The sequence below is a fragment of the Ambystoma mexicanum genome, chromosome 11 (assembly GCF_040938575.1).
Source record: "Ambystoma mexicanum isolate Mex_15411 chromosome 11, UKY_AmexF1_1, whole genome shotgun sequence".
In the NCBI taxonomy this organism is placed as follows: domain Eukaryota; kingdom Metazoa; phylum Chordata; class Amphibia; order Caudata; family Ambystomatidae; genus Ambystoma; species Ambystoma mexicanum.
The window spans coordinates 1,004,753,308-1,004,776,130 of record NC_090934.1 but is presented as its reverse complement, the minus strand read 5'-3'; the positions used below and the strand labels follow the sequence as shown (position 1 = coordinate 1,004,776,130).

General features: G+C 47.0%; 1 protein-coding gene across 1 annotated transcript in view; it reads left to right on the top strand.

Moving 5' to 3' along the window:
- The window catches only part of SPG11 (SPG11 vesicle trafficking associated, spatacsin), a 1,688,331-nt gene that overhangs the window by 1,528,779 nt on the left and 136,729 nt on the right, over positions 1 to 22,823 (top strand). Inside the window, exon 37 of the mRNA XM_069624201.1 lies at positions 10,630 to 10,798. Coding sequence (XP_069480302.1) covers positions 10,630 to 10,798 — 169 coding nt within the window. The remainder of the gene's footprint in view (positions 1 to 10,629; positions 10,799 to 22,823) is intronic.

Here is a 22,823-nt window from a genome sequence, read left to right as displayed (position 1 = left end):
GCAACTCCAGATCCTGGATAAGAGGAAACTCCTGAGCCAGTCCGCATATCACTGCTAGGGCTAAGAACCCTACGAAGTAGGGCAGCCCGCTGAAGACCTGGAAGCCATTTCTTCATTTGCCTGGTAAAGCCCTGTCACTCTTCAGATCTGAAGAAGACCTTCATCTGTGCTTTAATCCCTTGACCAGTGGTAACAACCAATCCGAGCCACTGCTCAAAGGTCCAGCCGCTAGAATCACTCGGAACAGTCCCAGAACTATCCTGTAGGCTAGCTAGTCATCCTCCTGGGATACTTCTCTGCAGTGGTTGCCATCCCAAGTTGAAACCTAGGACTCTGCAAATCCTCAGCTTATGGAACTTAAAGTTGCAACTCTCCAGCACTTAGACAAGCCTTGCAGGGCCAATTTCTTTTTCTGCCACAAGGTTTTTTCTCCTGCTAATTCTATCGAGTGACCCTCACTGTCTGCCATCTGCATTGCATCCTGGGAGTCCTCTGAGGTGATAAACAGTGGGGTTGTCCTGAAGTCGGTTTGTCCTGAGTGTTCAGCTATCTAGTGTCCAGAACCGGTCCAATTGAGCCTGGAACCGCAAACTAGCCAGCCCCAAAAATCCGACACCTGAGGGAACCTCTGCACCCACGACCCCATGTCTTCCGCCAGCGGAATTGAGGCACAAATACAGAAGAATAAGCGATTTCAGGAACTCCTACGGTGATATCTGAGTGAGTCGGAGTACAGAGGGTGGGTAAATAAACATACCTGTTTTGGCCAACTCCTGTCTCTATAGGGTTCCATGGCCGTACAGTCCTAGCCTTAGCTATCACTTGCCTAGCCCTGAATGGTGGGTTTCTGGCCTGGTATCCTCCCCTGGGTCTCCATTAGGCTGATTATATTGGGAAATGGCTTTTTAAGGACTTTCTTCTAAATTGTTTTAACTTTTGGAACAGTTGCATCTACTTGTTAGCTAAAGCCAACACATGTGCAACTTCCTAAAAGAGAGTCTACCTCCGGAAAAAATCTTTGTTGACCCCTGAGACTAAGGGCACTCATCTCCTGCTTTTCTAGCCAGGGAAGGACTTGGTACCTTGTATTATAAAGTTTGGTATGGTGTTTGCTACTTATTTATGCTAAACCTATTAGTTCTCAAAATAATGATTACTTACCTGGTTCTATCTTTTTTATTCACTTGCTTTGCTAAACTTAGAGTACTTGAAATATATGTCTAACTGTATTTAAAAGTAACATTTTAGTACTCTTAGCAGAGTACACCAAGGTGAATTAATATATAATAGTAGTGAATGTTTTGTGGGTTACTTACCTGTAGTTTTACATTGATAAAACCTAAATAAATAACTGTGTTTTTATTCATTCTGCCTAACTTGTATTATTAAGAGTGCCCTGTATGTGCTTAACTGAACCCCTCATCACTCTCATGCCCCCAAGTCTTAGGCCTTGATGCTCATCCACAATACACAGATAGCTTGGCCAGACAATAGAGTTTGTCCCTGTTCATTAAAATAGGGTGACCTCTCAGAATCTGTCCACAGGGCTGATTCTGAAAATCGACCTCAACAGAGTATGTGCAATGCAGGATAACAGAAGTATAATATGGGCGTGGGCCTGTTATGGAATTAAAGTGGCCACATGGCCTGGCCACAGGTTAAGCCACTTTTGGAGGCTTGGCATGCCCCATGCAATGTGGCAACTGACCAAGGCTGTCATCAGTGTGCTGTTTTTTTCAGTAATGTCACTGATAATGTCATAAGTGATGTCAGCTATGACCTCATCCGTGTGATCATGGTCTGCGCAATGGTGTCCTGCTGATATTCACATATTTGGTACAGGTCACTAACCATATTGTTAGAGTAGATTTCTCTTTTTGTGTGAAATTCTCTACACCTGTGAGTCCCCCAGCACTTTTTGTGGATGTTTTACTAGTTCTCCTGAGCGAGTGGGAACCTTTTTCCACACTTACTCATTCTTTTACTCTGCTTTTGGGAACCCTTTTTACCTTTTAGGTATTTCATTCTGGAGGCATGCTTTCCTCCAACATTTCTGCCATCTACATTTTTCTACAGCAACGCCCAGCACTTTCTATGCAATATTGCTGGGAGCTCCTAGAGCTTCCACTTAGGTATTCCTTTATTTCCCGTGGGATAACTCTGTTACCAAGGCAGGGGGATACCTTTTATCCTACCTGTATTTTTCTTTGTGAGATCAGCACACCCCACCTTATGTGGAGTGCTGAGGAGAGACATTGTATCCCTTTTCTCGCCTCACCAGTAACCTTTTGGTTACTGCGACAAGCTCTCTGTGCAGGCTAGTGGGAGTTCCCAGTCTTGAAGATCTGGCATCATCTGAATTTCTAAGAGATGATGACTTATCGATAGCGCAATTGTGGTTACAATCTGGTATAGTCATCAACACCATATAGCAGGCAGAACATTCACTGTTTGAACTGGGCTTCACCCTTACTCACGAACCACCAACCAATACAAACATCCAGTCCAAACAAACAGCAAACTTCTGTTCCATGCAAATCACCTGTACAAGTTAGGCACAATCGACGGTACTCCCATTCCGATACTCAACCAAGCTAAAACTCTAGGCGTACACCTAGATACCAACCTAACACTGACCAAACATGTGAACGCACTTTCATCAGCCACATCCTATACTTCCAAGCTTATTGTACTAAGTCATCAATTTCTGACCCCTCAACACTGTATTACTCTTGCCCAGGCCCTCATTCTGTCTAAATCAGACTATTGTAATGTACTATTATTAGGCGTTTCTAACACCAACTTGGCTAAACTCCAACTCTTGCAAAATAAGGCATTGCGAGCAGCCCTGGGTATAAGAAAATCTGACCGCATATCAAAGAATAGAAGGGAAGCTCACTGGCTCCCAATCAAAGCTAGAATCATCTTTAAAACACTTTGTATTACCCATAAGTGCCTCAACAAAACAGCCCCCATATATCTCAACAATGCTATTGCCTTTAAGAAGAACATAAGATCTCTTCGATCTAGCACCAACACTCAACTCTTTGTCCCACCATACCAACTCTCAAGGGCGGGGGAAACCGCTTCCTGGTACTGGCCCCTAAAATATGCAACTCCCTTCCCTCGAATACAAGAAACGAAACCTCACACCAGAAATTCAAGAAAAGGCTAAAAACCTGGCTGGTCAACAAATACTAAAGTAACAATAGTAACTGTATGTTCCATACGTACAATGTGAATAAGCAGCGTTAACTTAAGTAAAAAAGTAAAATGCGGATTCTCCTCTGTAACCAGAGAATCTCTCATGTAACTATGCATTGATTACATTCTCTACTGTATAATCTGTAATGCTTTATCTTTGTAACCAGACACTTAAGCAGCCTTTAACCTACGCTGTGATACCTCAGGGTTTGGGTGTATAACAAATAAAATAAATAAATAAAATACACAGAATCCGTCACAGTTATCATGAGAGGCAGAACCTAGTTGAACCGAACGCTTCTATTCTCAATCATGATCTGGAATACCCAGTTAACAATTCAAGCTAGAGACTTATCAGCGCTTCCAACTTGCCGGTTGGAATACCCAAGGTTATAAACACCTCTTGAACACCTTGTTGAACGATTTGAACAACTATGACATCATTGCACTGCAGAAAACCCGGCTTTCTGAAGCTCCAATTCGGGATGGCTATGATATGTTGTTATTACCAGCTAAAACTCCCCCCAAAGGTAGGCCAATGGCTGGACTCCTAATTGCTACAAAAATAGCTGCACGTCTGCAATTAGAACGATGGGCAGAACCTAATTCATGAATTCAACTGGCTAAAATTAAATCTAGTACCAAAGCAATAGCGCTGATAAACATCTACTGAAATCCTGCTGCAATACATTGTAATATATTCTTTAAAGACATAGTAACAACACTAGATTTGATTACATTAGATTAATCTATAACATCTACCATCTTGATGGGTGATTTAAACAGTCATTGTATTTCCCCAACAACTAGAATTGACGCCACCCTTACACAACGTTGAACAACTCTTATCGCAGAGAGACAACTAGTCATGTTGAATGGGGCAGTACAAGGTGATATACCTCCAAGATCTACCTGGAGGAGATTACACCAAGAAGCCATCGTAAACTATACTTATGTTGACCACAATTTGTTTGCGACCGTCAAAAAATGTGAAATAAAACCACAAAAGCATAGTGATCATGATATTCTTGTTTTAACGTGGAGATGGCAAATGACCCAACCAACTACAATAACTAACAACTATGAGGGTGAACTCATTATCACCGGAGGCCGAAATAGGTTCTGATGGTCGCCTCAGTGTTTAGCGGCCCTGCACGATCGTATTTCAGTTAAATCAAACTATTTATCGTCACAGATAATACAGACAGATGGCCATTATGTTGCAGCCCTAAAAACTTTTAAACAACAGACTTCAACCATATTGAGACCTATACACAAACATTTTTATGATGCTAAGCTTCAAGAGAGAAAGGCTGCTCATCGCAAATTGAAGAGAATGGACGGTTTTCTGCCACCAGAGGTCAAACTTCGAACATTAACTCACTTGAACACCCATATAAAAATTGGATAATTGCCTGTAAAGCGCTAATGACCCAGAGAGATGGAGAAGAGATGCTCCGGGCCATGAAAGCTAAAATCTCGGCTCAAATTTGGAGTTACTGAATAAGGCAACCCATAACAACCAAATTCCACTGCAGATTAATGCAGTGTCTGAACAGAAATGGATTCAGTACTTTAGTGCATTGTATACAGCTGTTAACTCTGGTACATCTAATTTTGAGCTTTTCAAAAGCGATAATATCAATCTGATCTTTGATCGGGATGACATTTTATCTTACATAAACAAACTGAGCTCGTCTCAAGCCCCTGATCCCGATGGCCTCAGTAACGCCATGTTCAAGTCTAATGAACAGTGGTAAAAAATATATGGCGCCTGGCGGAGTCCTGATTTGCCCAGGTGGGTATATGTACACAAAAAGAAATAATCAGGATGAAGAAGATCCTATAGATAAGCCAGTTGTTGCCGTGCATGTATATTTATTTTACATTAACACAGTCCTTTTTTGGTTGATTAAACAATTTATTTTACAGATCTTTCGATAAGCACGAAAGTTTTTAGCATCAAACGGACAAAAGTTATTGTGAACGGTGGTAACACGGGTTAAGTGTCAACCTCTGATGTATTGAGGTTGTAGCTCCACACTGAAATACATTCCCTGTATAAAATGTGATAGAGAAAGAACTATCAAGCAGGGAAAGTATACCTGAGGCTTAAAGATGGCCCCAGGGTTAGTTCACATAAGGTGTACACAACAAATATTGACATAACATACACAAAGGGGAAGATACAGTTGTGTCACAGGGATCGACACAGGTGTGGACACAGTTGTGTTTCGGCCAAAAACGTGGCTTGATTGAAGCCGGTCTGTATGCTGGCCTTCATCAGGAAAGGCACCATTGGTGGTGCTGTCCGTTGATTCTGCTGCACCAGTGGCAGTGGCAAGCTGGGAACTATCCTCACGTAGTTAAAGGATAGTATGTGCGTGATAGCACTTAGGAATCTGCCTGTGAATGTTTCAGGTCGACATCTCTCGGGTTCATACTGACTGTGAAAGACCACAGCGGGTCCCGGACGTGCAATCTCCAAATCTTGAAGGTGAAGAGGATATCCTTAGGTGTCCAATGGGCTTATTGGGTCAATCCCTAGGTCCTGTATTTGGTGCAGGGCTCTCTATGTGTTCCTGTTATAAGGTGAGCGATTCTTGGGCTCAGCTAGATTCCTGTAGTGTGTGCCTTACTGGAATCTGTCTTCACTGTGTGGTCTTGTAAGAGTGAAGGTACAGGATCGTTTTCTCTGTGTTTAGAGTTCATCCTTAGTAATTACTTTACGGGTGCCGCGTCTTGTGCGTCGGGTGTACCCGGGCACCCGTACCCGACGCACAAGACGCGGCACCCGTAAAGTAATTACTAAGGATGAACTCTAAACACAGAGGAAACGATCCTGTACCTTCACTCTAACAAGACCACACAGTGAAGACAGATTCCAGTAAGGCACACACTACAGGAATCTAGCTGAGCCCAAGAATCGCTCACCTTATAACAGGAACACATAGAGAGCCCTGCACCAAATACAGGACCTAGGGATTGACCCAATAAGCCCATTGGACACCTAAGGATATCCTCTTCACCTTCAAGATTTGGAGATTGCACGTCCGGGACCCGCTGTGGTCTTTCACAGTCAGTATGAACCCGAGAGATGTCGACCTGAAACATTCACAGGCAGATTCCTAAGTGCTATCACGCACATACTATCCTTTAACTACGTGAGGATAGTTCCCAGCTTGCCACTGCCACTGGTGCAGCAGAATCAACGGACAGCACCACCAATGGTGCCTTTCCTGATGAAGGCCAGCATACAGACCGGCTTCAATCAAGCCACGTTTTTGGCCGAAACACAACTGTGTCCACACCTGTGTCGATCCCTGTGACACAACTGTATCTTCCCCTTTGTGTATGTTATGTCAATATTTGTTGTGTACACCTTATGTGAACTAACCCTGGGGCCATCTTTAAGCCTCAGGTATACTTTCCCTGCTTGATAGTTCTTTCTCTATCACATTTTATACAGGGAATGTATTTCAGTGTGGAGCTACAACCTCAATACATCAGAGGTTGACACTTAACCCGTGTTACCACCGTTCACAATAACTTTTGTCCGTTTGATGCTAAAAACTTTCGTGCTTATCGAAAGATCTGTAAAATAAATTGTCTAATGAACAGTGGGCCAAGATTCTACACCTAGTTCTACATTCTAGTTCAACAGACAATAAAGTCCCAAAATATTCCGCCTTCCTGGCGCAAATCAGTCATCATACCAATACTCAAAAAGGGATACCGACAATTACCATGCAACTATCGACCAATAGCTTTACTAGATGCACCAGGCAAATTATTTGCCAGGTTAGTTAGAGATTTTAACAATTGGCTTACTTCCAATGTCCTGCGAGATCCCCACCAAACTGGATTCATTGCTGGTATAGGAACGTCAATTAATCTAACAATCAAGCCCATCAAGATGCATGGTTTGCAAATGAAACAGCCATTTATCGATTTTAAGTCTGCATTTGACTATGTGTCATGAAAAATGCTAATGACCAAACTAACGGAGGCTACCTATCCAGATGCCATCCAGAATTTAATTCACCAGTTACACAATCACACCACGGTCCTACTGCGGTTGTCATTAGACGGTAAACTATCTAACCCTAGTTCCAATTTTTGAGTCCTTAAACAAGGATGCGTACTTGCCTCTGCACTGTTTAATTTCTTCGTTTCAGGCATGAGGAAAAACGTCAATTCTGTTGTCTCAGATCACCCAAGAACAGGTCATTGGGCTGTGTTCGTGCTGGTAGAGAGATTCCCAGACTCCCCCTTGTTTTGCATAAATTAACTTTGGGTTTCACCCTAAGTTAAAAGGGCAATCCAGACGTGGACCCCTTGCTCACTGTTCTTAGAGAGGCGCAGCTTCACCTCACCGATGATGCCCAACAAGGATGAAACACGTGTATGGGGTTGCTGTTGGTACTCTTGTTCAGAGGAGAATTGCCTAGTATTTTGGTGCTGGACTGCCCCTGGGCAGGACAAAGACTGATATGCAGGGACATTTCTTCTCTGTGAAAGGGACAGTGAGCTAAAGACGTGGTAGAGTCTCTCCCAGGGGTTATTCACTCAAGTACAGGTCATTGGGCTGTGTTCGTGCTGTTAGAGAGATTCCCAGACCTCCCCTTGTTTTGCAATCCAATGGAGCCAAATAAAAATTGTGGCACAGTGACTGGATTCATACTCCTGAACTATGTCTAGCATATAAAACATTTAGAAACACCCCATTTGCCCCTAACAAAGGAGCACCGGAATCATATGTAATCAAATTTCCTTCACCTGCCATTTATCCGGTTTCAATTTAACTTATGGCAAACTAAAGAGATTCTAGTTAACCGAAGACTTATGTCTAAATGTGATAACATGTGTAGATTCGGCTGAAGCCCCAGTCAATGTGAGACTTTGAAGCACTTAATTACAGAATGTCCCATGCTTACACACAAAAAAGTTACATATTTTAAACCTTATTTCAAAGATTTTAGAATTATGTCAAGTGATATTTTATGGAATCAAGTATTTCAGGCCAAATTTACAGCTATAAAAATTACAATTGTTAAATATCTCATGTCACTGGATTTAGGATGAATAGTTGTGCCCTAATCTAGTTAACAGACTGTACATCATTATAACTATGAGTCCATTTCCATCAACTTCCTTTTAATTTATTAAATAAGTTGATGTTTGGTTGCCTGTTTAATGTCGATAATTAATTTTGTTTATCTTTATATATATTTATATTAAATTCTTTCAAATTGAAAGGTTGATAATGAAAAGTATTTCAACCATATCAATAAAAATCCATTTGAAAAAACTACCTTTTTGCATGATTTTTTGTGGACTTTTGTTGCAGGCTGTCTTCGCAGCTACAGTAGGGGTCACAAGGGACACAATTTACCCAAAATGGCGGCTGTACATTTTAAAGCCCTGAACAAGATGACTTTTCCTTTCTGATGTCTTCTTCTATCTTTCTGGGTGGGGAGGATGTTCTGGTCCCTTTGTCGCTGGGCTTCTCCAGGAAAGCCTGCAAAGGGTCTCTGATTGACTGGCAGGACAGGAAGTGGGAGAGGTAACCACAACTCCCCTGTCCTCTGTCATGCAGTGTGGCTGACTAAACCCAGTTCAGTCCGGGAAGTTGACTCTCCCCATTGGACAACCACCGCCCAAGTTCAAATGGTGCATGTGTCATCATTCGTGGACTCATCCAGTGTTCCTGGATACATTCTGAGGTCCTTGAGCTTAAACTCAGAATCGACCATTGGAACAAACAATTCCAAAGAAGAGGAACGAAGGAGGCCGGGGCCAGCAACTTCCAGTGACTGCAAGAGCCTGCTGAGTAACCGCTGCTGCCCCGACCTCGACGTCTAAGCGACAGGATGATCCAAACACGGCGACTTCCTCCCTTGGACTGTTGGCCCTAACCAGTCTTAAGACGAACTACAAATTGTGCCATCCCTGGAAGAGCTGCGACCCCCACAGCCTGCTCTTCACCAATACTTGGGGACCTGTGCTGCATCGCTGTGCATCGTTGCCTGAAGCACAGTATCTCCTGGAAGTCTGTGGGCATCCTTCTTAGCCTACAGTGACTTAAGCCAACCCTCCAAAGTCCCCTCACCTGAGACGAGGACGAGAAAAGGATAAGATTCTACCACCACAATAACCCAAGCCTGAAAAAGGTGCCAAAAAGCCAGAACCGCGAAGATCCTTTGCTGGGCATCCATCTGCATGAGAGCTGTCGCCAGATCCACCAAACTCCCTTTCTTCTGTTGCCAGGACTGAGAAACCAGTGACCGGGTCTGCTGTCGCCTCACTGCTGGGATCGTCCTCCAGCAACTGTCTTCTTCACTTGAGGGTACTGTCCTGCTCCTAGTAAAACCTACCTGGAGTCTGCTTGTTGAATCCTGTGATCGAGGGGGCTGCAGATAACCTCATTCTTGCACCCCTCCGGTTCTCCATAGAGTTGCTTTGGGGTGGTCAACCCATTGTACTCTAATCCTGCCTTAGGAAACTGGTCCCTGGGGCAAACCTTGAAGGAAACCTATTGACTTCCTTAACTTTTACTTACCTGCAAAACCCAGAAGAGATCCTGTTGGACTCTGCCACGCTGAACCTTGTACTCTGTTTTCCTGCCTTTTCTACCCAACCCCTGGTCACTGGTGGCCCAGTGTTCCCTCTGAACATTGTGTAACTCTCATAGGATAGGGTTGGACTCTTTAAGACAACCTGGAACAAAGTTATTAAAAGTTATAATAGTTTGGAAAACTTTGCATATATGTTTCAGATGGTTTTTCTATGTGATTTGTTACTGAAAAAAGCTATTCTAGTGTGTCTGTTTTACTGTGTTATGGTACTTATCTGACTTGAAAGTTACAACAGTGTGCCCTAGTGTATATATTAAATAACTTTTTTATATATATATATAACCTTGATTGTATCAGTATTTTCTTGGATTAAGTGTGTGCCCTGAGTTCTTTGTACCTGACTGCAGCCCTCCACCCGCCTTAGACTAATCCTGGCTGCTCGCCATTGTACCAAACCCTTGTGTGATTCAAACTGAACCTAAGTAGTGTAACCCTGTTCACCTAAGGTGGGCTTTCCAAAGTGCTGTTTTAGACAGTACTTTTGTAAAAAAAAAAAAGAACACATATTTGGTGGGAGAGCTTTATAAAACAGTTTTCCGTACTGCAACAAGAAGACGGCAGGTATATATATGATATGGAAGGAATCATTGTACTATGTTTAATTGAATTTTAAATTTTGCTACCAGGGAAACTAGCTGCAATTTACCACTCTCTTATCTAACAACTCTCATAGTCCTTTTTCCTTTCTCTCTTTTCCTCCCTTTCCCTTTCTCTATTTCCTCCATCTCCCAGTATCTCTCCCTTACTACTTCCCTCTTTCTTAATCTGTATTCTGTTCTCTCCTTAGAAAGGTGGCCTCAAGACAGCATTGCTGGATTACATCAAGCGTTGCCACCCCGGAGATAGCGAGAAGCACAACATGGTGGCTTTGTGCTTTAGCATGCACCGTGAGATCGGCGAGAATCATGAAGCGGCAGCCAATATCCAGCTTAAACTCATTGAGTCTCTACCATGGGGTGAGTATAAAAGGGATCTGTGAATCCTAATTACATGGATCCTGGGACATTCACATCCTTGGGGTATGTACCTTGGGGGTGGAAATCGACAGGAGAGGATCCAGTGGCCGCACATCATTGAGGGTGCTGATCTCGGCAACGTACACCAGGGTCCCTGGAATTCACAGCAGGGAATGCTAGTACAGATCCATCCTTGCATTTGACTACTCTGGGGACCCTAGGGTCCATCCATCCCTGCATTTCACTGCTCTGGAGATGTTCGAGACCATCCACCGCTGCATTTCACTGCTCTGGAGATGCTAGATACCATCCATCCCAGCATGTCAGTACTCAAGGGTATTTCTACTTGTGGTTCCTGGAATGATGCAGCCTACATCCCTGCAGGTTAACTGTGAGGTGTGCATACAATGGGTCCCGAAAGCCAAGGACACGTTACTGTACTAAAGTGCGCACGTCTGGGAGACGTAGTGAGGGCATATACTGATGCCCATGCACCTTAGCTATTAGTTACTTTAATGTGCATGTAGTATTTTCAGTGTTTGCTGTGCCTCGATTCACCTACCTGAAGGACGCCGAATCACAGCCCTCAAATGCGGAACACTCAGGAGGACTCACAGCCTGAAAGAGAGTCAGACAGGCAGTATGGCATGCCCGCCCCCAGTTCATGAGTACTTCCTGGTGATAGAGCAGGAGGGAGGCAGGTGGGTGGGAGAGCAGGGTGCAATGTACTGCCACTGGAGCGTAGAGAGGAACATGCCCCCATCCCTCTCCCTGGAAAGACAAGGGGATCATTGGAGGCCCAGACTAGGGAAGAGGAGGGTGGCCAGAGGAGGATTGATTGTGCCAGATAGGTAGGCCTGGGGTGTGAAACACTCCATGTTTATACAGGGCACATGCCGTGAAGCTGAGGAAGCAGGGTATAGGAGGCAGGGGCCACCATTTTCTTTTAACTGCTTTCCTCCCATTGACTTTTATGGGACAACCTTATTTGCTATTGGTTGCTCTCCGACCTGAATTATTGGAGGTAAGTAAAGCCTTTATTTTTTTTCTTGCTTTTTGCTCACTCCTATGGGGAAACTGATCATTCCCTAAGTCTCTATTAGTGAATTTCTTGTATACTTATAGCTTTTTATTTTGCAACTATGTGGATACAATTACTGTGTGTCCAGGATAGGCTGGTGGCAGTGGATTTTTTCTACAGTTTTTTACTTTTTACTTGTGCATTTATGCATTTTACTGCATAATGTCATAAAGAGTACCATATACTCTAAAAGAGATTTTTGCCTATCCTTTGGCCATTTTGTACTTTGTCCTTCGTCCTGACCTCTCAGGTCCAGAATTGTCATGTATGGAAAGCCCTTTCCTGGCGAAAGCTTCTGCTTTCCCGGGTAAAGTGGCGGTCTGTGTGGCCGGATGTGGGGGCTGGGACTGTTGTCCCAGTCCACATCCATGCCATAGAATGTGTGTTGCTGGGCAGAATGTTTGGGCAGTACCTATCCATGATTGGATAGCCACTGCCAGTTTCACTGGTGCAGATACTTACCATTGGTGGACATAGTGCCGGCTCCAGTACCTTTCTTGACTGGAAGGATAACTCCTGCAGCCATTCAACAGATAATCGTTGGAGCCAAGGCCCCTACGAAGAACTGCAGCCTGCTGACGACCTGAGAACGACCATTGCAGCGGACCGGCATTGCCTCCAGCCAAGTCCTGGTGAAGCTCTGCTCCTCTGTCCTGATCTCAAGAAGGCTCTCATCTGTGCTTCAACCTCTGGACCGATGGGAACAACCAGTCCCGACCCCTGCTGAAGGATCTCTTCCTGCTGAGCTTTCGGAAGTGTCCCTGGGACACCTGGAATACTGACCAGCTCTCTCCTGGGCTAACAGGCTGCAGCTGTCGCCAGTCTGAGTGCATCCTTGGAGCTTGGAGGATCTTCACTGTATGCTACAAGACGCCAGCTCCTGCATTTTCAGCTGTCCAGTTTCAATAGAAGCCATGTAGGACCCGCTCTTTTGTTCACCAACTGAAGATTGCCTGTCGCCGCTTGATTGTGGTGACTCCCGCCGAATCTCACTGTCTTCATGTCCCGAAGGTCTCTGGAGGTTGCCTGTACTGTGGAAGTCTGCATCTCTGTGGCCAGTCTTCACAACCGCATCACCAAAGTCTGAACTGCATACTAGCTGGACCTAAAGCCGAAAACAACCTCTGCACCTGCAACCCCTGGACCTCCCTTGATCAGACACAGCGCAGTGGGCCCAGCGGACATAGGAACCCCTGAAGTGGTACTTGGAAGAATCGGAGTAAGAGGGTAAGTTATACTACCTATTCCTGCACCCTCTCTCTATATGGTTACATTGGCGTAAAGCCCTGCTTCTATATATATGTTGCCTTTGTCCGGTGGTGGTCTAGTCAAGGATCCTCCAGGACATTCCCTGCTGTGGTGGGACTGTGAGAGACACTTACCTCAACTTTTTCAGATTTCTCGAACACTTAACGCAACCACTGGCATTTCTATATTATCTCTACTTGATTATTTACCATCTTTTTACTGGTTTTATTACTTGATTACTTACCATCTTTTTACTGGCCCTGGGAGCGCGCGCTCCCCTGAATCCGGCCACCGGCGCCACTCCTCAGTACTCTTTTCCGCGTCGACGGGAACAGACCGCTTAACCAGCGCTCCTGGGTTAGACCTCCGGCCTTGTAATTCCACGCGTTCTTCCTCGAAAAGGCTTTCTTTTTTTCTCTATTTATTTTCTCTCCTAGCAATTGTTGGAGAAGACTCTGTCCTCTGGTGCTATGCTCCTCCCCGGCGCATGTCGACGACGGCGGGTTTCAGCAGGTGTCCGGCCTGCAAGGGTTCCTTCCCACGTCAGACCCCCATGTGTTCTGCCTCCTGCCTTGGCCCCGACCACGGCTGGATTGGCTGTTCTGCGTACGACGCGTTGACCCCTCGAGCTCTCAAGAATCATTTGGCCAGGTAGAGGGAGCTGTTTGAGGGATCACCTCCAGAGGACATCAAGAATTATCTGAGGAGGAAGACCAGACCCAAGGTAGGTGCCCTGTACTCCTCCGCCCCCTGCAAGGGTGACTCTTCCCAGGGAAGCACCCAAGTGCGGGGGAGGCCCTTCCAGGTCCTAAGACCAGCAAGGAGACTGAGGCTCTCAGAGCTACCGGCCAACAGGCCGAAGGGTCGTAAGATCCTCCCGGTTCCACCACTGAGGGGCCGCGAGGCTCTGCTACCGGGAACATCCCTGAGGGGCTTTGCTCTATTACCAGGCTTGTGTCCGAGGGGGCGCCTATACGCAGCACTACCAGCGTCATGGCCTCCCAGGTCGCTACCTGAGGTGCAGGGAAGATCTGAGCCTTTGCTTTTAAGCATGCAGACGGAGACTGGGCCCAGCTCTTCAGGCACCATGCAGCCGGCGTGGGGCATGACAAAATCGCCCCGAGCTGCCTCCTTCTGTAGAGCAGGCATAGGAACGCACGTCTAGGTGGGACTGGACCGCTCCAGTGACCTGGTCCACGACATACCCGACCACATATTCACAGGGGCGGTACGCAGCTCCCACTGTGGTATGGCAAGCACCGCCATAACCTCAGCAGCCACAGGGCCCGGCTCCTACGAGCCCAGGCACTTCCCATGCATGCAAGGATAGGTTCTTCAAAATATTCCTTATCCTCATGAAATTACTGCTGCAGATGGGCACCATCTTCAGGGGGGGGGTCACCAAAGACATGCTCCCCTGGCACCACCCTAGGCTCCGATCGTGGTCCAGACCCCGACCCCAGTTGAGTCCTTGATCCCAGCGCTCACACCATTCAGGGTGGCTCTGCCTCTGGAGCAGCCTCTGCAGCAGCCCCCGTACTGTCAGCACGCCACAGCTGCCCGCACCCAGTATGCCTCAGACAGCTCCCGACCTGCAAGACACAGAGGGCGAGGAACAGGATACTCCCTCGTCAGCTAAGGCCTTCCTTAAGAAGCTGGCGGGTGTAGCAAAATACTTTGGTATTCCGCAGCCACAAGTTGAGCAACCTGAAGCGTGGGTTCTGGCCAAGGTGCTGACCATTCGCACTGCCACAAAAACTGGCATCCCTGTGCAAAAAGATGTAGAAGCCCTGGCCAAGAAGGGATGTGTGAAGCTGCACTCAACGCAGCCTACCAATAAACGCCTCGATGCAAAGTATAGGCAGGCGGAAGGGGACTCCCTCATTCTGGTGGTGCTCCCTCAACCGCATTCATCGGTTATAGCTGCAGCTTCCCTTTACTCCAAGCCACAGTCTTGGTCATCTGCTCCTACCTCAGCACACCTAGGGAAGGAGGAAAGCTGTTGGAATCCTACGGCAAAAAGATTTACTCTAATGCCAATCACTATCTGCGCCAGGCCAATGCTGACGCTATGCTGGCTGCAGTGAATCAAAAGCTGTAGCGGGAGATCACGGATTTCCTCCCAGAGCTCCCCACGCATAGTCAGGCGCGCTTCAGGGCCAGATTGGCAAATGCCAAATTGTGGCCCAGACATCATGGAATCCACAATCCTTCACATCGACTCTGCAGGTAGAGCGATTTGTATCGCCACAGCTTGGCTCAATGGGACCAAATTTAACCCTGAAGTGCAAGAGCACATTTTTTTACCTGCCATTTGAGGGTGGGACTTGTTTCTCTCGACCACGGATGAGGAACTTGACAAAAAGAAAAATCGCTCTCAGACAGCTAAGTCCTTGTCAATTCTGACACAGTCGGCACCCAAGACCTATAGCCAGAGTCACCAACGCTCTGACAGAGCCTGTACCTTCGGTGGCTTCAGGCGTTTTCAGGAGCGGCACGCTAGATAGCCCGACCGGTCTCCTAGCCAGCACAGGCGCAAGCAGCACAAATCCTCCTGCAAGGGCTTTTCCAGTCCCCATCCCAGGCACCAGCCTCAGAGGGTAAGAAGTTGTGACAATGTCATCCAGATCCACAAGTCTCCGGTGGGGGCAGTCTTGCCCTTCACTCCCATTTTTGGCAGGCAAGGTTCACAGACCCATGGATCCTCTCTGTAGTTTCCACAGGCTTCTGCCTGCCAATTCCTCCACTTCCTCTTTCCTCCCCTCCACTCCACAGATTGGGACGGCAACTATTTTGGTGGAAACGGAATTTCTTAATAAATCAAGCATAAGATTGCATTTGTGATTAACACATATGTCACACTGTATTTATTAATAGTGCACACCAACAAATGTAGGGGTAACGCATTGTGCGGGTTACCACATATCATCAATTTACTCTTTACTGGGCATTGATAGGCATACCCAGAAATCTAACCACAGCACCGCTGCAGGGTTCCCCACTGCAACATATATTTTGAAACGTGCAAAGCGCACAACTTTGGACTCTATGCCTATTCCTGTTTTTTTGACTTTGTATTTTGGTGGAAATCCGCTTGCTCATCACGAGTCAGGAGGTGGAAGAGGTCCCAGCTTTGCAACGAGGCATGGGCTTCTATTCCCAAATATTCACCATTCAGTAAAAGAACCAGGCTGGCCTAAAAGTCGTACTGGACCTTTCTTCCTTGTACCTTTCCCTGCCCCTTCAAAAGTTAAAGATGGTTACTCCGGCTCCTATTGCAGAGACACTGTGTGGTAGAGACTGGATATGCTCCCTGGATCTGTAGGATGCTTACGTGCACATCCCCATTTAGGAGTCCCATCGTTCCTTCCTGAGGTTCAGGATCGTGGGCTTTTATTTTCAGTACAAGATCCTCCCCTTTTGCCTCAACTCGGCTCCAAGGGTCTTCACAAGGTTAATGAACTATGTAGCAGCCCTGCTCAGTGTGGAGGGCCACCACCTTTATCAATACTTCAACAATTGGCTCGTACAAGCGGAGTCACCCGAGGCAGTACAGCACACAGCTTCAGCTATGATCTGGGGTTCTCTATCAACCTCAAGAAGTCACAGTTACTCCCCAGGCAGTCTTTAACATTCCTGGGGCTAATTTGGGATACGAGGGCGTAGAGGATCTTCCCTTCGGCAGACAAGATCGCTGCAATCAGGAAGGCCACAAGGCATTTTCTCAGCAGATGAGTTACCTCAGCATGGTGGTACCAACACCTGCCTCGAATAATGGCGGCTTGTCTCCTGGCAGTCCCACACACAAGACTCAGAATGAAGAGGCTGCAGCTACATTTCTCAGCCTCTTGGAATCAGGAGACGGGCTCCAAGGTACCTCTAGTCAGCATACAACAGCTCCTTCACCAGGACATGGTCTGGTGGAGTGCAGAGACCAATCTGTCAACCGGAAGGCCATTCAGGCAGCCTGTTCCGAAGATCACCATTACCACAGACTCGTCCCAAGAGGGATCGGAGGCTATACTGGAAAACCACAGCGTCCATGGAGTATGGCTGCGGCAGGAGCAGCTGGAACACATATATTGGCTTGAGATGATGGCCATCTGGCTCGCTCTCATAGCGTTCCTCCCCATGATCAACAGACGTCTCCACTTGTATTTATTACATCAACAAGCAGGGAGGTACCAGGTCCCCTCCACTCTTCAGGCTGTCCATCGGCATTTGGGAGTGAGCACTGGCGAACAGCATTTACTTTTCAGCAGTCCACCTTCCGGGGGAATCCAACCTGGAAACGGTCAGACTCAGCAGGCTGGTGATCGACAACTATGAGTGGCAGTTGAATGAAGAGGTCCTGCGGGTGATCCTCGACAGGTGGGGCCACCCTCAGGTAGACCTATTTGCCAGCATGAGCAACAGGAGATGCCACCAGTTTGCTTCCTGGTGGGGGCAATGCAGGGTATCTCTGGGGATGCGTTGCAGATTCTGTGGAATGACATGAATGCATATTCACCCCCCCCCTCCCCTCCCCACTCTGCTGATTCACATACTCATCTGCAAGGTCAGGGAGTCACGAAGCCTTCGACTCAGCGTGATAGCGCCATGGTGGCTGGCAAGACCTTTTTCTCAGAACTTCTCGGACTGTCAGATCAGCCACTGGTACACCTCCTCTTGGGTCCAGCCCACTTACTCTCTCGGCAAGGGGGCACAGTGGTTCAACCCGCTCCGCAGAAGTTAGCCCTGGCAGCTTGGTTCCTGAACAGGTTACCCTGAAGCATCTACACTTGTCTCAGGACCACATGGCTATCATACAAGGGGCTAGAAACAACTCCACCAGGAGTCAATAAAGGAGAGAGTGAACCAGGTTCTGTCACTTGGAAGCTTTGCAGATTCCGTGGAACGACATGAATGCATACTCCCCCACCCCCCCACTCCGCTGATTCACAGAGTCATCTGCAAGGTCAGGGAGTCACGAAGCCTTCGACTCATCTTGATAGCGCTGTGGTGGCCGGCAAGACCTTGGTTCTCAGAACTTCTCTGACTGTCTGATCAGCTCCCGGTACACCTCCACTTGGGTCCAGCTCACTTACTCTCCCAGCAAGGGGGCACAGTGGTTCACCCCGCTCCACAGAAGTTAGCCCTGGCAGCTTGGTTCCTGAACAGGTTACCCTGAAGCATCTACACTTGTCTCAGGACAACCTAGCTATCATACAGGGGGCTAGAAACGGCTCCATCAAGAGTCAATACAGGAGCAAGTGGACCAGGTTCTGTCACTGAGCCAAGACAAACAAGATTGATCCGCTAACATGCTCACTGGATGATGTTATCTTTCTCTGCGCATCTGGCTCACTCGGGTGTGCAGGTGGACACCTGCCGTACGTATCTGGTGGCCATAGGGATCTACAAGAACTCTGGTGATGACATCTTCTCATCCTCCAGTCCGGTGGTTAAGAGGCACTTAGCTGGTCTGACCAGATTATATCTGCCTGTCCGATGTCCACATCTGGTCAGGGACCTCATTGTGGTACTGGGCACCCTGGCACACAAACCCTTCGAACTCATGGGGTCAGCAGACATCAGGCTGGTTACCATTAAGATGGCCCTTCTGGTTGGGGGCGGATCAGAAAAATTCAGGCCCTGGTGGCTTCAGAGCCCTACACCACATTTCACCGGGACAAGATGGTGCTTAGGACGCATTCTGCCTTTCTCCCCAAGGTTGTGTCTTCCTTTCACCTTAACAAGGAGATGGTACTCCCAACATTCTTTGCGGATCCAAAGGATGAGGCTCAGAAGAAATTGCACTGTCTGGATGTCAGGCGTGCTCTAAAGTTTTATCTGGCCAGGACACACAGCTTCCGTAAATTGGATGCCTTGTTCATCACTTTGGCGGGTCAAAACCAGGCTGTCAAGGCTTCCAAAGCAAGGTGGATGGTGATCAAGGAGGCGTATGAGGGGCAGCACAGGCCTTTGCAGACAAACATGCATGCCCACACCATCAGAGCCAAGGCCACGGCTGTGGCTTTCCAAAGACACGTCCCATGGCAGACGATCAGCAAAGTGGCTACTTGGGCTTCCCATCAGCCTTTTGCAAACAATACTGCTTGTATGCCAGCGCCAGGTCGGATGCAGCATTTGGCCAGGCAGTATTGAAGAATTTGTTTTCTTAGGGGGCCACTCTCCTCCCCAGGGCTGCTTTCAGTTGTAATCACCCATACAGTATGGAGGAAAGGGGAGTAATTATAAGTTACTCACCATAGTGACTAACATACCCCTAGTCCCTAGTCCCTTTGCCTCCATACGTCCCACCATCCTCCCCGTAACAAATGTGTAATTAGGCAATCATAATATTGTCGACACATCAAAGGGGACTGAGGAGTGACACCGGTGGGCGGAGTCAGAGGAGCGCATACTCCCAGAGCTGCGCCATACGCGCATCTAAATAAAACAATTTTTTTCTGGTGGAAAAGGTTCTGTTTCCTGTACAGTATGGAGGAAAGGGGACTGTGGACTAGGAGTATGTTAGTCACTACAGTGAGTAACTTATACTTTTTCATGTGTTTGGACTGGAAACAGAGGCCTAACAAATAATTGTATATTTTATCCGGCTGTAACTGGAATTATTGGAGTGCTCCGTGTTTGTGTGTGTCATTGTAACCCTAGACCACCCTGAGTCTAAGCATTATCGCTCTGCTACACTTCCTTGACAGGGTTTGGCTAGACTTCAGTGTCTTTCCTGTATCCCATAATAGGTTGGCCTATCGGAATCCACACCCTGGGTTGATTCTGAAAATCCATCTGAACATCCATTAAGGGGAGGCTGACAAAAAAAGTAGATGCAGCGCTGGAGAGGGAGAAAGAGCCCAATTAGAGAATACGATTTTAGCGACACTGCCAGAATACGAAAGACCGGTGTGTGGTGTTTGACTGGTGGCGATCGGCAGGCGGGTCAATTGACGTACAGTGTTCAAATAGAGTTTCAGAACCTGCCATGTGGGTGTTTTCTGAGAGCCCGCCTGTGAGGTAGACATGGTATCAAGAGATACACAGACTCAAAAGTAACAGTTTCAAAACTTTTATTTAATAATGTTCTGGGGTTGGTGTAATACCTAACTGGCCCTAACTCTAAAGAGATTGGTCCTTCAGCTGATGCTTCTAAGGGCTGTGAATGCCCGTAAGTCCAAAACCAAAATTTGTCTTGCGCTCACTCTTAAATCAAATGTGATAGGGAGTCTTTTTAAAGAAGAATAGTGGCTAAAAAGGAAATGTAAACCACAGCTGGTTTCAGGTAATCTTACCCATAGGTATAGTTCCAAATGTCTCTGGGTCTCTTGGGGTTTCCTTCCCCAAGCTTTGATCCTTCCAATTCCTTTTAGGCCCCCCAGGGTTCCTTTCCCCAAGTCTAGGTCTCAAACACAAAAACAAATGACACAGTTTCTTGGCCTCTCATGGTTCCCTTCCCCAAGTCTATGCCTTTTCTTCAGTGTTCAGAAAGGTATGTGTGGGCCTCTCGGGGTTCCCTTCCCCAACTTTAGGCTCTTTGAGTTTCAAATAAAAGTTTGCCTTGTCAGGACGTACCTTCGGGCCTCTCAGGGTTCCCTTCATCAAGCCCAGCCCCCTCTGGTCTTAAAGAAAAGTTCACTTTGCCAGAATGTACCTTTTAATACTTTTCTTTCATTCATGGGGCAGTGTCAGAGACTTTCGAAAACGCCAGGCTTTTTGCTCCTTCCCTGCGCGACCACTCTGACTTCTGGCCCCTCTCTTTGCACTTTGAATCTCTCATTTGGCACCTTTTTCCTCCGGTACCTCTTCCACTCTGCCCTTCTTTCTTTCCACCTTTCTTTACTTTTCCTTGTGCATCATTGCACCTTCTTTCAGTCTTTCCACTTGGCTTGTGAACACTTGCACCTTATTTCACTCCTTCCGAGTTGCTTGTGCACACTTGCATCTTCTTTCGGGTCGTTAACACCCTTTTGTTACTTCTATTTCCCTTTAAATGTCTTTACTCTGGACTTCGCTTTATTTCCATGCCGCAAGTATGTATAAATGTCTTTACTCTGGACTTTGCTTTATTTCTTGCGCCGCTAGTGTGATTTTATTTTTTGTTTTCCTTCTTTCCGCTTTCCTTGTTCCTTCTTTTTGTCCTTTTATACTTTCACTCTTGCTTGCCGCTCCGTGCCACTTTACAAAATCTTGTCTTTCACCCTTTCCGCTCCAGCCAGCCGCGCACTCCAGAGTTTCTCTCTATCGCACTTGTTTGAAACTCACTGGGTAGCGTAGCGCCTGCAACCGGTCTCAACTGGATGCATTGGGTCGAGATCAGGGTCTTACCACTTGCCCCTCAGACACATTTCGGACCGGCACACGTCCAAAGGGAACGAGCATTCCCCTTGAACAATGCCAGCAGGATACAGGCTGCCACGCTGCGACTCCCTGGAGACACGGCTCCCCAGCCATGCTGCAGCTCTTCACAAACACTGGCCAGCGTCTCAGCACACTATTCTCCTCCGGATCCACCAGGCCTCATTTCCTGCAGCCCCCTGCTCCTTGGCCCCTCTGCTCCAGTCAGCATCCCCAGCTTGCTCTCTGCTTCTGGCAGAACTACCCTTTGTTATAATGCAGGTGAGTAAAGTGCCTGATCTTGCCCGACACTATTAGTGGGACAATTCAAAGGTGTTACATAGTAGGCCTCATTTTGTATTTCTGTGGGGTTCCTCATTGCTCTCGGTCGCCTCTTCCTTGTCCCAGTACATGTTGGAAATGGGGAGGCGGAGACGGAGCAAGATGGAAATTGATATTTAGGGGCCAAATCATTATAAGGTGATTGATAGAGGGAAGAGGGGAGTCCTCTGGCCCCATCTGTATAAACTTGGCATGATTTCCTTTTTCTCTTGCTTAAACCAGGGAAAGACAAATTGGTGTTGAAGTTAACACTATCTGTTTGTCTTATCTGCTCCGCCCTTATCTGTTTTTGTTCTGATACGATACTTCCACCTCCTTCTTGGAGTAGGGACCCTGGTACCTGGATATCCCAAAAAGGCTTCAGGGACTTTCTCCTCTTTGGCTGCTGTCCCATTTGGAATACTGCATCTCACCTGCAGAACGCCCACGAGAACAACCCCGGGCTTCCCTACCTAGGTGATCTTTCCTAGGTGATTCTTCCTCGCTTGTCCATCCCCAGGGTTGGGATCCAGGAACGATGGCCCTCCCCCTGCCACCTGAATAGAGGATTCTCAGGGTCTACATGGGCGAATACTCCTCGGTTTCTCACATACCCTTCCCCAGGTACACCGCCCACCCACAGAAGTATTACTTTGTTGGTGATTTGGAGGTTTCTTCTTTTCCTTAGGTTCTTCTTTGAATTGGGCATAGGGGATGTTTACACTATGTGATTTTACTCTCGTTTTATGACCTAACCCATTTTGATCGAGACTTTTTAATGCTGGTAAACCCAAGAGATCTATCCTGTTTAACAGACTATGGGGGTCATTACGACCCTGGCGCTAAGGGGTTAACGGCGCCGTAAAAGGCTGCGGCACCGTTAACCCCTCAGCGCCTAATTACGAGGTCCCTTTGCGGGACCCGACCTGAACGGCTGTTCTGGACCAGCCGTTAAAGTAGGGACCCGCAAAGGGACCTTCGAGGTAATTACGGTACCGCAATTTGCGGTACCGTAATTACCGCCTTCCCCAGTCCCATTGA